Here is a 15,039-nt window from a genome sequence, read left to right as displayed (position 1 = left end):
ACCGAAGGGCCTATTTCCATGCTGTAAACCTCTATGACTCTATGACTGTTGGGGCACGGGGTTACTATGTCACTGATGGACATAAGTAATGCTGCATTCTGTAAATAAACCTATTATCAAGACAAGTATTACTGTCCAGCTTCATACTTCACCAACTAGTTTAGGATAGATTTCACAATGCATTCTAGAATTCTCTTCCTAATTACTCCTGCCTTGCCACATCCCTTTTTCTTTCTCAAAAATACTTCCCCTTTGACCAAACTTTAAGTCACTTTCCCAGCCTTCTCTCAATTGAGACTCGACGTGCGACCATTTCCGTTCTGACCACCTTGGGATTTCTTACTCCATTCCTGGCAGTATATGAAGGATAGCTTGGTAATATTCCCAGTCTCATTTCAAAGCTAGTGCGATTAATATCACAGGAGGTAAAAGTGAGAAGAAACAAAGATCCTCTTCAATAAAACCTTTCTCATCTAATTTCTCACACACAGGGACAATTCTGTATTTGTAAATCAATTTATCACGTCCTCAATGCCCCCAAAACACTTCATGAACAGCTAAAGTGATACCGCTTCAACAAAATACAAACAACAAATTGGTGCACAGCAAGATCGAGCCCAGAAACAGCACATGACCAATTAAGCTGTCCTTGATGTTACGGTTTATTTATTAGTCACAAGTAGGCTTACGTTAACACTGCAATGAAGTTACTGTGAAAATCCCCTAGTCGCCACACTCCGGCGCCTGCTCGGGTACACTGAGGGAAAATTTAGCACAGCCAATGCTCCTAACCAGCACATCTTTCAGATTGTTGGAGGAAACCGGAGCACCCGGAGGAAACCCACGCAGACACGGGGAGAATGTGCAAACTCCGCACAGACAATGACCCAAGCTGAGAATGGAACCTGGGTCCCTGGCGCTGTGAGGCAGCAGCACTAACCACTGTGCCACCCATAAGATTGAGAGAGGGAACTTAAGCAAGACATAGTGAGAACTCACTACTCTTCTACAAATCACACTGTGTGACCCTTTACATGATGTGGAGATGCCGGCGTTGGACTGGGGTAAACACAGTAAGAAGTTTAACAACACCAGGTTAAAGTCCAACAGGTTTATTTGGTAGCAAAGTGGCTTTTGCTACCAAATAAACCTGTTGGACTTTAACCTGGTGTTGTTAAACTTCTTACTGTGTTGACCCTTTACAGACAGAGGGATCTCAAGTTTAGCATCTCCAACAGTGTAGCACTCTCTCAGCAGGGCACTGAAATTGTTAGCCTCAAGGCCTGCAGTGGGGATTGAACTTTCAGCCTGCTGAGTCGAATGCTGCCAATGACACCCTGTTGACACAAGGATATATTTTTAAATATGAATGAAGCCTGACTCGCCACACTGCAAGCGAAGGTCAGGGTCTTTGGACTTCTGAGCGTTGAAGCTATTAACTCCGTCCTGAGTTGGTTGAATGGTTTCTTTGACTGGCTTTGTTCTTGGTACCCGCTTTGTGATGTACTCGATCTCCACCCGATATTAACAACGGTCATTGTTCCATTTAAATAGAGGGGAAATGGCAAGGCTCCATTTCCAGGAGTTTGTTGTTCCTGATCTCACTGACAATTCCGGCCTCTTTGAAAATACCATTGCGTTTCCCGCACAGACGTCACAGGAATGAGAGTTGGTTAAAGGACATGGCTTTCTGGACCAATCACACTGCAGTTTATTTTTTCATGATATTTCAGGTACATTTCCAATCACATTTACGGCTCATATCTTCCAACCTCGGAGGGCACTATGCCCGTGAGGCACTCCTGAAGATACACTGGGGGAGGACCCTCCCACCACCACCACCCCCCACAGTGTGTTCGATGCCCCATGCCAGGGCTACATGGGAATCACCCACAAAATTCAAATTCCAATGGACAATTATCTTGCACTGGGAACCATGTGTTACCCCAACTCAGATCTGAGATCGCAGATGGTTCTGACCCTCTTTGCAGCATAGAGGCTGTATGGTGGCACAGTGGTTGGCACTGCTGCCTCACAGCACCAGGGATCCAGGTTCCATTCCCAGCTTGGGTTACTGTCTGTGTGAAGTTTGCACGTTCTCCCCGTGTCTGCGTGGGTTTCCTCCGGATGCTCCGGTTTCCTCCCACAGTCCGATAGACGTGCTGGTTAGGTGCATTGACCCGAACAGGCGCCAGAGTGTGGCGACTAGGGGATTTTCACAGTAACTTCATTGTAGAGTTAATGTAAGCCGACTTGTGACTAATAAATAAACTTTAACAAATAAACTTTAATGAACTTTAGTTTCCCAGGAAAGGTTAGAAGGATTGAAACCATTTCTCATGCCTGTGTAACTATACTAGTGACCACCCCCACAGCTACCAACTTGAACCCCCCCCCAACCTCCCACAACACACACGAGCCCCCTAACCCACTGATCACCCCACATCCCCCTGCTTACAACCCTCCTGATACCCCATGACTACAACCCCATACCTGACTATATCACCAATCTCTGTGACCACCCTCCCAACCCTCTGACTATCCCCCCAAGTCCCCATAACTACCCACCCAACCACCTGACTGCAACCCCCAACCTCAACTACCCCCTGGCTACCACCGACTGAGCACCCAACCACCCCTCTCCCCCATCGACCATTCAAACCCCTCCCAGACCTATCTTAGACCCCAGATGAATACTGTCCCCCTCCCCCTGCAATAGCCACTGATACCTTCCATCCCCAACCCTGGACTCATCCTACATACTCCCCAATCCTATCAACTGAGCTTATACAACTACCTTCACCCCGGCTTCTCAGCATGTCTCTGAACCTTATACTTACCCACTTTACAACAGCTAGTGATATAATACGGGACAATGCCTCACTTCCCCTGGCATCGCTGCCCTGCACTGGAGACCTCGGGAACTCACTGCACTGCACTGGTGGCCTCGAGAACTCACTGCACTGCACTGGTGGCCTCGAGAACTCACTGCACTGCACTGGAGACCACGGGAACTCACTGCCCTGCACTGGTGGCCTCGAGAACTCACTGCACTGGTGGCCTTGAGAACTCACTGCACTGTACTGGAGACCTCGAGAACTCACTGCACTGCATTAGTGGCCTCAAGAACTCACTGCACTGCATTAGTGGCCTCAGGAACTCACTGCACTGCACTGGTGGCCTTGGTGACTCGCTGTGCTGCACTTTTATCACTGGGCCTGATTTGGGAGGTTGGGCAACAGAGGTACAGCTCCCAACGAAGGTGGGAAAAGGGGAGCAGAGTGGCAATCTTACTGTGATTACTACTCCTTGGAAGTTCTAGTCCAACATTCACCCTAATCCTTTTCTAAGATACCTCCAGGGCTTTAGGCGAATGGGGACTGACAAGGCCATGCCCAAATAGTCTTTATTCAAGTGTGATCCTGTAGGGTGCTAGAAGGCCATTCGACTATAGAAGTTATCACAGTTAAAGAATCATCCCATCCTCACCCGATGTCCATGCATCTCCCACCAGGGATCAGTGGATAGTAAGTGTGAGCAGGACTGGCTGATTGATCTCTCTAGCACAAGGCAGTTAGCCACAGTGTCGCAACTGACACCCTGGCTCAGCACAGAGCAGCCATTGGGCCTGCCCAATCTTCATGTCTGAGTGAACATTCACAACTAAGCCATGAGGCAAAACTGTAATCACAATCTCCACATAAAGCATGAAACCTTTTAGCAGCAGGTACATTCAGCAATTAATTATTGCATAAACACTCTGGACACCTTCAGGTTTCTTCACTGTGACAGACAAAGTGAAGAAACTTATCCGCCATTCTGGTAACAATGATGCAAAGAGTATTTACCAGGTGGACCTCACTGATGGTGACTGGCTGGGTGTGATACCGCACCCCCTTTTGTCTGCGCCCATTACGCCCATCCAAGGGCGTTTTCTTTGGCACGGGCTGACACAGGCTGTTGAACAAGGCCATCTTCTGGTTCAGACTCAGCTTTGAATTCTCGTCCCCTCTCTCTTCCACCTCCTGTTGGACCGCACTGCCCTTCTCCTCAGCCACATCCTGCTCCTTTGATGTCTGTGCCTGGGGGATGCTGACAGCAAAGATTTCATCAGTTAGTGAAGCAACAGGAGGCTGAGCAGGATAAAAAAAACTCTTCAATTGAATCCTTTCCTTCTCTCTGGACTGTCCCTTGGGTTAGGAACAGAATTAGGCCATTCAGCCTCTCCAGGCTGCTGCATCACTCTATTAGATCTGGGCCGACCATCATCTAAACTTCATTTATCTGCTTTTGATCCGTGTACTTTGATAGCTTTAAAATCCACCTGCTTCAGTTTTCAATCTCCAATTGCCCCCATGGGGGGGGGTGAGAGATTTTCATTTTCCCCCTTTCCCTGGTGTGAAAAAGGGGGTTGATCTTAGGATCGCTGCAGTGCGGATAGAGGCCATCCATCCCATCGAGTCTGCACCAACAGTAATCCCACCCAGACCCCGTCACCCCGTGTATTTACCCAAGCTAGTCCCCCTGACACTAAGGGGCAATTTAGCATGGCCCATCCACCCAACCTGCACATCTGTGGGAGGAAACTGTAGCACCCGGAGGAAACCCACGCAGACACGGGGAGAATGTGCAAACTTCACCCAGACAGTGACCCAAGCTGGGAATGGAATCCGGGTCCCTGGCGCTGTGAGGCAGCAGTGCTAACCACTGTGCCATCGTGCCGCCCAGTCTGGAGACAGAGGCACTGATTTACCAGAGAGGAGCCAAAAGGTTTTGATAAGGAATGCAGATGGTAAGGATTAAGGCTGGTATTTTTCAATCCTGGCATGGTGAGTGAGACTCGGTAAGAAGTCTCACAACACCAGGTTAAAGTCCAACAGGTTTATTTGGTAGCAAATACCATAAACTTTCGGAGCACAGCTCCTTCGTCAGATGGAGTGGATATCCCCAGGGGATACAGCAACCCCAACAAAACTCCATTGCTGCTAAGGTGACAGAGGGGCAGTGGCACTTGTTCTCCAAGGGAGTACTGATGTGGAGATGCCGGCGTTGGACTGGGGTGAACACAGTAAGAGTTTTAACAACACCAGGTTAAAGTCCAACAGGTTTATTTGGTAGCAAATACCATTAGCTTTCGGAGCGCTGCTCCTTCATCAGATGGAGTGGAAATGTGCTCTCAAACAGGGCACACAGACACAAAATCAAGTTACAGAATACTGATTAGAATGCGAATCCCTACAGCCGACCAGATCTTAAAGATACAGACAATGGGGGTGGAGGGAACATTAAGCACAGGTTAAAGAGATGTGTATTGTCTCCAGACAGATCTTCAGGTAAGCGTTCTCCAAGGCGGCCTTCACGACACATGACAGCGCAGAGTCGCTGAGCAGAAACTGATAGCCAAGTTCCGCACACATGAGGACGGCCTAAACCGGGATGTTGGATTTATGTCACATTATCAGTAACCCCCACAGCTTGCCTCCTGGACTTGCGGGCTGTCCTGTCTGGAGACAATACATATCTCTTTAACCTGTGTTTAATGCTCCCTCCACCCACATTGTCTGTATCTTTAAGATCTGGTTGGTTGTAGGGATTCGCATTCTAATCAGTATTCTGTAACTTGATTTTGTGTCTCTGTGCCCTGTTTGAGAGCACATTTCCACTCCATCTGACGAAGGAGCAGCGCTCCGAAAGCTAATGGTATTTGCTACCAAATAAACCTGTTGGATTTAACCTGGTGTCGTTAAAACTCTTACTCCGAGGGAGTAGCCAGGGAAGGGATCTTGGGGAAGGTGGGCTGTAAAGGAAAAACAGGACCTGGAGAAAGCCCACCTCACTATGGGACCTCTTGTTTATTCAATCATGGGATGTGGGCATCACTGGCTAATCCATCCCTAATTGCCCTTGAGAAGGTGGTGGTGAGCTGCCTTCTTGAATCGCTGCAGTCCATGAGGTGTAGGTACATCCACAGTGTTATTAGGGAGGGAGTTCAAGAATTTTGACCCAGCAACTGTGAAGGAACGGCGCTATATTTCCAAGTCAGGATGCTGAGTGACTTGGAGGGGAATCTGCAGGTGGTGGTGTTCCCAGGTATCTGTTGCTCTTGTCCTTCAAGGTGGTGGAAGTCACAGGTTTGGAAGGTGATGATGCAACCAATTAACCCTCTGCGGAGGAGGAAGAGTGGTGCAGAGGTCCAGACACTAACAGGGGTACAGCAGAAATGCCAGGAGCATCAAGGGGGCCAAACTTTGGGTGGGAATGCCTGAGGAGGCATAGGGGACATGCGAGCAGCTACTTAAGTGAAGAAGTGCCCCTCCCTGAGAGACAGTCATCCATACACAGTTCAACTATCTGTAGATGGCCAGGTGGCAGTGTCAGCACAGACTGAGGCTCTCCTGGGAGGCAGACACTGATCTCTGGACCACAGGAATAGCACAGTCTTATTTCAGTTGTATAGGACCTTGGTTAGACTTCACCTGGAGCACTGTGTACAGTTTTGGTCCCCTGGCCATAGGAAGGATATTATTACCTTGGTGCAATAGAGGTTCACCAGACTTATCCCCACGGTGACCGGAATGTTCTATGAGAGAGATTAGGCAAACTGGGTCTGTATTATCCAGTGTTGTGAAGAACGAGAGGTGATCTCATTGAAACCTACAAAATGCTTAAAGGGATAGGCAGGGTAGAATCCCTACAGTGCAGCAGGAGGCCATTTGGCCCATCGAGTCTGCACCGGCTCTCCGAAAAAGCATCTTACACGTACATTTTTACCATGGACAATCCAGCTAACCTGCACATCTTTGGAACGTGGGAGGAAACCGGAGCACCCGGAGGAAACCCACGCAGACATGGGGAGAACGTGTAAACTCCACACAGACAGTTACCTAAGGCCGGAATTGAACCCGGCTCTCTGGCGCTGTGAGGCAGCAGTGCCAACCACTGTGCCACTGTGCCACCGTGCCATGCCTCATTAAACTCATTTTTACTTTGGTGGCAGAATCTGTGCTTTTGTAAACACTTCCTGAGATTCCTTTATAAACAGGAGCGATTTCTTCAGAGTATGCAGTGCTGGGAAAAAAACTGTGCCTGTGTCCCTCTCTCTGCCCCTGCACTGGAAAGGGGTGAAATGTCTGAAAGACTGAAAAGGTTTCGTGTCACAGTACATGCTCAGTGCTGAATAATGGTGAGCGGCACGGTGGCACAGTGGTTAGCACTGCTATCTCACAGCACCAGGGACCCGGGTTCAATCCCGGCCTTGGGGCACTGTCTGTGTGGAGTTTGCATGTTCTCCCCATTCCCGCATGAGTTTCCTCCCACAGTCCAAAGATGTGCAGGTTAGGTGGATTGGCCATGCTAAATTGCCCCTCAGAGTCCAATGATGTGTAGGTTAGATGGATTAGCCATGGTAAATGTGTGGGGGTATGAGGATAAGGTAGGGGAGAAGGTAAGATACTCTGTCAGTGCCAACTCGATGGGCCGAATGGCCTCCTTCTGCACTGTAGGCATTCTATGATTCTAAATAAATTTCGCCCATTCCAATGTGTTAAATAAATGCATGCTTTGGCAATTATATTTTTATCCTTATTGAAGACAGGTAATGGTCATTGGCCCATCCTCCAGAGGAGTATCAATGGACACATCTGGAACAGCTGGGGTTGGGGGAATCATAAGGAGATTGTATCTCTACTGCTTTGCGCAAAGAATAAACTTGCTGAAGGTAAAAGTCAGTATTCGTCCTGCACCATATATTGTTACTGATCTTAGCATCCTATCCATCCCGTACCTGTTTGCCACCACTATTTCCTCCGTGGTGACTGGCTGAGTCCGAGAACGGTCTTGCAGTCGTCGCAGTCTGCGCTCCACAGCAGCGTTACTGCTACGAGGCCGCAGCAATGCAGCCGAATCCGCAGGGGACGCTTTCTCCAGTTCCTATTGGAAATACAGAATCATTCTCTGTAGCTTGGACAATCCTAGCTGTAGATTCCCTGCGCAACACACTGGGCAGAATTTTACAATCCTGGGGCGGGATTGGGAAATGGTGTTCAAAAGTCCATTGACTTCAGAGGGACTGGAAGGATCCCACCAGCGCGAGGGGCGGTAAAACTCCACCCATTGTTCCAAAGGAGGTGTGTGTAACTCCTCATTCTAGTTTCTTTCACTTGTACCTGTGCAAACCAGCCTGCTACCTCTCAATCCCATCTCAGACCAACATCTATGTTTTTGCAGCCTGTATTAGACCTGACTGGCCCGACACCTTCTTTACTATTCTTATTGTTATTTACGATCCCGAGAAGTTGAATTTCATTCATTGAGTTTGGTACCAGTTTCCAAACGAACCCAGTTAAATTGACTCAACCAAAATAGTCAAGAGCGGTTGTTGAATTGTCCAAACTAGCTTTATAAGTTCAGAAGATACAGGAGCAGAATTAGACCATTCAGCCCATCGAGTACGCTCCGCCTTTCGTTCATGGCTGATCTGCTCCTCATCCCCATTTTCCTGCCTTCCCCCCATAACCCTTCAATCCATTATCTAATGAATTGCCCCTAATCCCATGTGACTGACCTTGTGAATTAACCTTTTGTGCGGCACCTTATCAAACGCCTTCCGGAAATCTAGATATACTACATCTACAGGATCCCCATTATCTACTTTGCTTGTACATCTTCAAAGAACTCTAGCAAATTAGTCAGACATGATTTGCTTTCATTGCTGCTGCTACAGGCCAATATAGATGGGCTGGTTAAATGGGAAGAAAAATCCAAATGCAATTTAACGTCCAAAAATGTGAGATGATGCATTTTAGAACATAGAACATAGAACAGTACAGCACAGAACAGGCCCTTCGGCCCACGATGTTGTGCCGAGCTTTATCTGAAACCAAGATCAAGCTATCCCACTCCCTATCATCCTGGTGTGCTCCATGTGCCTATCCAATAACCGCTTAAATGTTCCTAAAGTGTCTGACTCCACTATCACTGCAGGCAGTCCATTCCACACCCCAACCACTCTCTGCGTAAAGAACCTACCTCTGATATCCTTCCTATATCTCCCACCATGAACCCTATAGTTATACCCCCTTGTAATAGCTCCATCCGCCCATTTTGGGAGGACTGACAAGGCAAAGGAATATACAATGAATGGTGGAAGCTAAGAAGTATAGAGGAGTGGAGGGACTTTGGGGTACATGTCCATAGATCCCTGACAGCAGCAGGACAGGTAGACAAGATGGTTAAGAAGGCTATGGGATAGTTGCCTTCATTAGCCGACGCATCAAGTATAAGAACAGGGATGGTACAATGGAGCTGTATAAAACGCTGGTTAGACCACAGCTAGAGTACTGTGTGCAGTTCTGGTCACCACACTATAGGAAGGATGTGATTGCCCTGGAGAGAGTGCAGAGGAGATTCACCAGGATGTTGCCTGGACTGGAGTGTATCAGCTGTGAAGGGAGGCTGGATAAGCTGGGGTTGTTTCCTTAGAGCAGAGAGAGCTGAGGGGGGGACTTGATTGAGGTGTACAAAATTACAAGGGACATAGATAGCGTAGAGGGGTCAATAACCAGGGGCATGGATTTAAGATAAGGAGCAGGAATGCTCACAACATCTAAGAAGCATTTAGATGAGCAATTCAATCGCCTTGCGTACAGGGCTGTGGACAAAGTGCTGGGAAATGGATTTGAATAGGGAGGTGTTTGATGGCCAGTGCAGACCCTTTTGGAAACTATCTTTGCCTCAATAGTTTTCTTTTCCCCCTCACCCCCGGACAACACCAATGAGAATTCATAAAAATGTGAAAGATTTCAAATATATCCCACTATCCACTGCTATGGGATAGGTGCCGGAATTCTATCACCTCGGCCACTACGGAATCAGCGTGGGAGAAGGACCGACAACGGAAATCTTCATTGACCTCGGGTGGGAATTTCCTGTCTCGCCCAAGCAAGGCTGTAAAATCCCGCCTCAGGTGCTAAATCAACCCTGCATCACAGTGAATATTCCACAAACTGGCACCTACTTTAAACAGAGACATCTTTGCAGCCACACTCAGCTTCGATCTTGCATCCATCTTCTCATCCTCTGTAAAAGGAAAGAATGACCAGGGTTATTGAAGGGACAAACACATCAATCCTACATGAAGCATACCTTTATATTCATGTGTGGAGATATCAAGGTAAGGTTATGTAGATCTCATTAATGAGGCTAGTTTACTTTGCTAAAATGTTTGAAGCATGTCCAGTGGTAATGTGTTACCAACACTCATTCAACTTTCTAAACAGATTGACGCACATCAATTTAGACACGAGGCTCGAAGCTCAGTAAATGAAGGCTTTTATTTACTATTAATGAAGCTATCAGAACTTATGTACACTATCCCAGACTGAAGGGGTCCCGGCCAGAGCAGGGACTCTTATACCTCTCCCAGGAGGCGGAGCCCGACTGGGATGTGCCACAACACTATCATACAAAGGTGTAACAACCCCACCCTAACCCAACAGCAACAATAGCACAATCCAACAGTAACATATGTACATCCTTGTAGTCCTGGCCAGCCCCTGGCTCAGCACTATCCAGTGGGAACCAACGATGGTTCACCACACAGATCCAGGTCGCACAGTGGTTAGCATTGCTGCCTCACAGCGCCAGGGACCCGGGTTCGATTCCCGGCTTAGGTCACTGTCTGTGTGGAGGCTGCAGGTTCGCCCCGCATTGGCGTGAGATTCCTCCCACAATCTGAAAGATGTGCTGGTTAGGTAGATTAGTCATGATAAATTCTCCCTCAGTGTACCCCTGAACAGGTGCCAGAGTGTGGTGACTAGGGAATTTCACAGTAATTTCATTGCAGTGTTAATGTAAACCTACTTGTGATGCTAACAAATAATAATAAACTTAAGGTAAGGGTTGCCAATTCTTCAGACTGAGGGGCGGCACGGTGGCACAGTGGTTAGCACTGCTGCTTCACAGTGCCATGGATCCAGGTTCAATTCCGGCCTGGGGGTCTATGTGGAGTTTGCACGTTCTCCCCATGTCTGTGTGGGTTTCCTGCGGGTGCTCCGGTTTCCTCCCACAGTCCAAAGATGTGCAGATTAGGTGGATTGGCCGTGCTAAACTGCCCCTTAGTGTCCCGGGATGTGTAAATTAGATGGGATTAGCCATGGTAAATGTGTGAGATTGCAGGCACAGGGCAAGAGAAGGCCTGGGCAGGATGCTCTGTCAGAGAATCAGTTCAGACCCGATGGGTTGAATCCCCTCTTCTGCACTGTAGGGATTCTATGCTACTCCAGGAATTGAAGATCACTCTCCAGGATGCTGCTGGATTCAACCCTGAGGAACAATATCATCGGGCATCAAAAAAGATTGTGGGAGAGGTTCTCCGATCTTGTCCATTCCCGCCCCACTGCCGGCAGTACCAGAGAATTTGGCGCTCAGCCATAACTCCATTCACTGCAGCGGGAATGGAGAATCTCAGCCGCGGGCGAGGTCAGAGGTTTCAGCATGTGTGTATTTTGTTGTGATTTTTGTGAGCATTTCTCTTCACCAGATCGAAAAATATTGAAAACAAGGTGGGTCTGACAGTAAAGCATCAGCCAATTGGATAACGATAGTTCTCGCTTTCCAATTGGCGCAGGAAGGCAGTGAGTCACAAGGATGGATGTTGGCCAGGTGTTGGCTGGAATGAGGGGGTGAGTCACATGAGAAAAGAAACCAGGAATACATTGAATCAGAGCTGGCGGGCACAGAATGGGGCAGGTCCACACGGCCACTAGTAGGAGGGGAAATTTTCTGTGTCTGGAACTTTAAGAAATATGCTGGAATTCATCACTCACAGCAAACCCAACACCCAATTCAACACTCACAGCAAACCCAACACCCAATTCAACACTCACAGCAAACCCAACACCCAATTCACCGCTCACTGCAAACCCAACACCCAATTCAACACTCACAGCAAACCCAACCCCAATTCAACACCCAGCGAGTTCCACATTCTGATTGACAGGATTTCCTCTTATTTCCCAATGCGTTTTATTAATAACTAACTTGGAATTATACGCCCTGATTCTGGTTTCTCCTACAAGTGGAAATGTTTTCTCCACACCTACACTGTCCGACCCATTCATAAATTTGAAGACCTCCATCGGCACATTGCTCAAGTTGTTTCTTCCCAGGGAAAAGCCTCAGCACCTGATGGGAATAACCTCAGTTCTGGGATCATTCTATTGAATAGTTTTTGTGCCAGTGCCTCTATCTGTCTGGTGTAGCATTTGCTCTCTGCATCAACCATGGCTCAGTGATAATATTCTTGCCTCAGAGCCGCACGATTCCGAGATCCCATTCCTGCGCTCCAGCAGGCTGGCACTCTGATGGAGTACAGAGGCAGGGGTGGTGTTTACTCTTGTATGAGATGTTAAAGCATAAAAAAGGTTCCACAGCCAACAAATGTCTCTGATATAAAGTCACTTCTCAGAATTGTGAACTATTGTGGCAAGTTTCTACAAAATGTATCTACCACCTTAGCCCCGCTCCACCAATTATTAAAGAAACATCGGTAAGAAGTCTCACAACATCAGGCTAAAGTCCAACAGGTTTATTTGGAATCATCTGATGAAGGAGCAGCGCTCTGAAAGCTCGTGATTCCAAATAGACCTGTCGGACTTTAACCTGGTGTTGTGAGACGTCTTACTGTGCTTACCCCAGTCCAACGCCGGCATCTCCAAATTAAAGAAACATTAACATTGGAGGTGGGCAGTAAACAAGGAAGAAGCAATCACGAAAATCAAACAAGCTCTGCAACTGTCGGCATTATTGGTACACTATGATCCAACCAAGTCCTTGTTGCTGATGTGTGATGCACCACCATATGGAGTGGGAGCAGTGTTGTCCCACAGAATGCCTGACGGAGTGGATGGGCCAATTGTCTTTGCCTCCAGGACGTTGCCTGAGGTGGAAAATAAATATTCCCAAATCGATAAGGAAAGCTTGGCGGTAATATACGCAGTTAAAAGATTTCCTCAGTACAGCATTCCACTCTAGTTTCGGACCACAAGCCATTGCTGGGCAGGGCAGCATGGACAAGTTGGGCCGAAGGGCCTGTTTTCATGCTGCAAACTTCTATGACTCAAAGTTATTTATTTATTTATTCATTCAGTGCCCTCAATGGTTTCAGCAAGAGTGTAGAAGTGGGCTCCCTTACTGGCCACGTACAATTACACTTTTCAGCATCGTCCAGGAACGCAGATATCAAATGTGGACGCACTCAGCAGGTTGCCCTTGCCACAGACAGTGGCATCACCGACAAGAGATAGTGCTGGCACTGGATATGGTAGAGTCCTTGTCGGTCTCAGCGAAGCTAAATTTAAAGTTTCATTACTAATGTCACAAGTAGGCTTACATTAACACGGCAATGAAGTTACTGTGAAAATCGCATAGTGGCCACACTCCAGCGCCTGAAAGCACTTTGGAATGTGGACAGAGAGAGACCCAGTATTATCAAAGGTTAACAAAAATACTACTGCAAAGGTGGAAATATGAGAAGGCGGAGCTGCTAAAGCCCTACTAACTTGTGAAGATGGGGTGTTGTTGTGGGGGCTAGGATTGTGGTCCCACTCCAGGGAAGATGGCTATTGTTGCAGGAGCTGCATGATTCACATCCAGATAAAACAGGATGGAATTACTAGCCAGGAGTTCTGTGTGGTGGCCAGGCCTTGATACAGAAGTCTACACTTCCCGCTGCCTCGGCAAAACACCCAGCATAATCAAGGACGCCACGCACCCCGGCCATTCTCTCTTCCATCTTCTTCCGTCGGGAAAAAGATACAAAAGTCTGAGGTCACGTACCAACCGACTCAAGAACAGCTTCTTCCCTGCTGCCATCAGACTTTTGAATGGACCTACCTTGCATTAAGATTATCTTTCTCTGCACCCTAGCTATGACTGTAACACTACATTTTGCACTCTCTCATTTCCTTCTCTATGAACGGTATGTTTTGTCTGTATAGCGCGCATGAAACAATACTTTTCACTGTATACTAATACATGTGACAATAATAAATCAAATCAAAATTAAATCAAAAGAAATAGAGAGGATGGTCAGTCAATGACTCACTTGTCAACAGGCTATTGCCGGCTACTCTGCACCCTTGGGGTGGTCAGGGTGACCCTGGGCCAGAATGCATATTGACTTTGCAGGATCTTTTATGGCCCGTATGATGGTAGTGGACTCTTTGACATTCATGGGATCCTGCAGGTCTGCATGTCAGATAATAGCACATCTTTCACGATGGAGGAATTTCAGAAATTGGTGTAAAATCAGAAGGCGTTTGCCATGTTAGGTCAGCACCATTCCACCCAGCGTCACACAGGTTAGCAGAATGTGCCAGCCCTCAATGAAGCAACAAGTAAATAGGCCCCTACCGTTACAGATCGCCCCCTTCCTTTTAACGTACAGCACCACGCCAGATGTGACCATGGGGGTCACGCCAGCTGAGCTGCTAATGGGACGTTGTCTAAGGATGTGGTTATGATATTTCCAAGTTTGGTGGGGAAGGTGGAGGCTCGGCAAGCCTCCCAGAGAGTCACAACTCAAAGAAGAACGACAGAGCCTTCAGAGACAAGGGTTTAGTCTTGGTCAGAAATTGTGCAGCTGCACCGGTGTGGGGGTGGCTGGGGAGATTGTGGAAAGGACAGGACCGGTCTCCTATACTGTAGAGACGCCAAGATATTGCATCAAGAAGCATATGGATCAGCTGAGGAGCAGAGTGGTACCTGAGACAAGAGGTCAACAGGTGACTCCTGCAGTACAGGTAGAGCCACCTGGATTGGGAGCAGGGCCATAGATGTGGAACCAGAACACCCAGTTGTGGCGGTAATGGAGAATCCGGCAGCTACCGGGGACGATCTAGCGCCTGGGTTGATGAGTTTTTGCCTCGGCCCAACCTGACTTCTCACATCCAGGCAAACCTAGCTCGGAGTTGAGAAATTCTACAAGAGTTCAGAGATCACTGGATCGAGTGAACTTATGACAAGTGGTCATGGAAGTTT

General features: G+C 47.8%; 1 protein-coding gene across 12 annotated transcripts in view; it reads right to left on the bottom strand.

The window, feature by feature from the left end:
- svild (supervillin d) overlaps nt 1-15,039 on the bottom strand; it is a 214,367-nt gene that overhangs the window by 102,370 nt on the left and 96,958 nt on the right. For all 12 annotated transcript variants that reach the window (XM_078223785.1, XM_078223788.1, XM_078223790.1 and 9 more), the window contains 3 exons: nt 10,016-10,077; nt 7,784-7,929; nt 3,849-4,092 (listed from right to left, as the gene is read on the bottom strand). In XM_078223785.1, coding sequence (XP_078079911.1) covers nt 3,849-4,092; nt 7,784-7,929; nt 10,016-10,077 — 452 coding nt within the window. The remainder of the gene's footprint in view (nt 1-3,848; nt 4,093-7,783; nt 7,930-10,015; nt 10,078-15,039) is intronic.

The sequence above is a fragment of the Mustelus asterias genome, chromosome 11, assembly GCF_964213995.1.
Source record: "Mustelus asterias chromosome 11, sMusAst1.hap1.1, whole genome shotgun sequence".
In the NCBI taxonomy this organism is placed as follows: domain Eukaryota; kingdom Metazoa; phylum Chordata; class Chondrichthyes; order Carcharhiniformes; family Triakidae; genus Mustelus; species Mustelus asterias.
The sequence above is the reverse complement of the archived record's forward strand: the minus strand, read 5'-3'. Positions and strand labels throughout refer to the sequence as shown.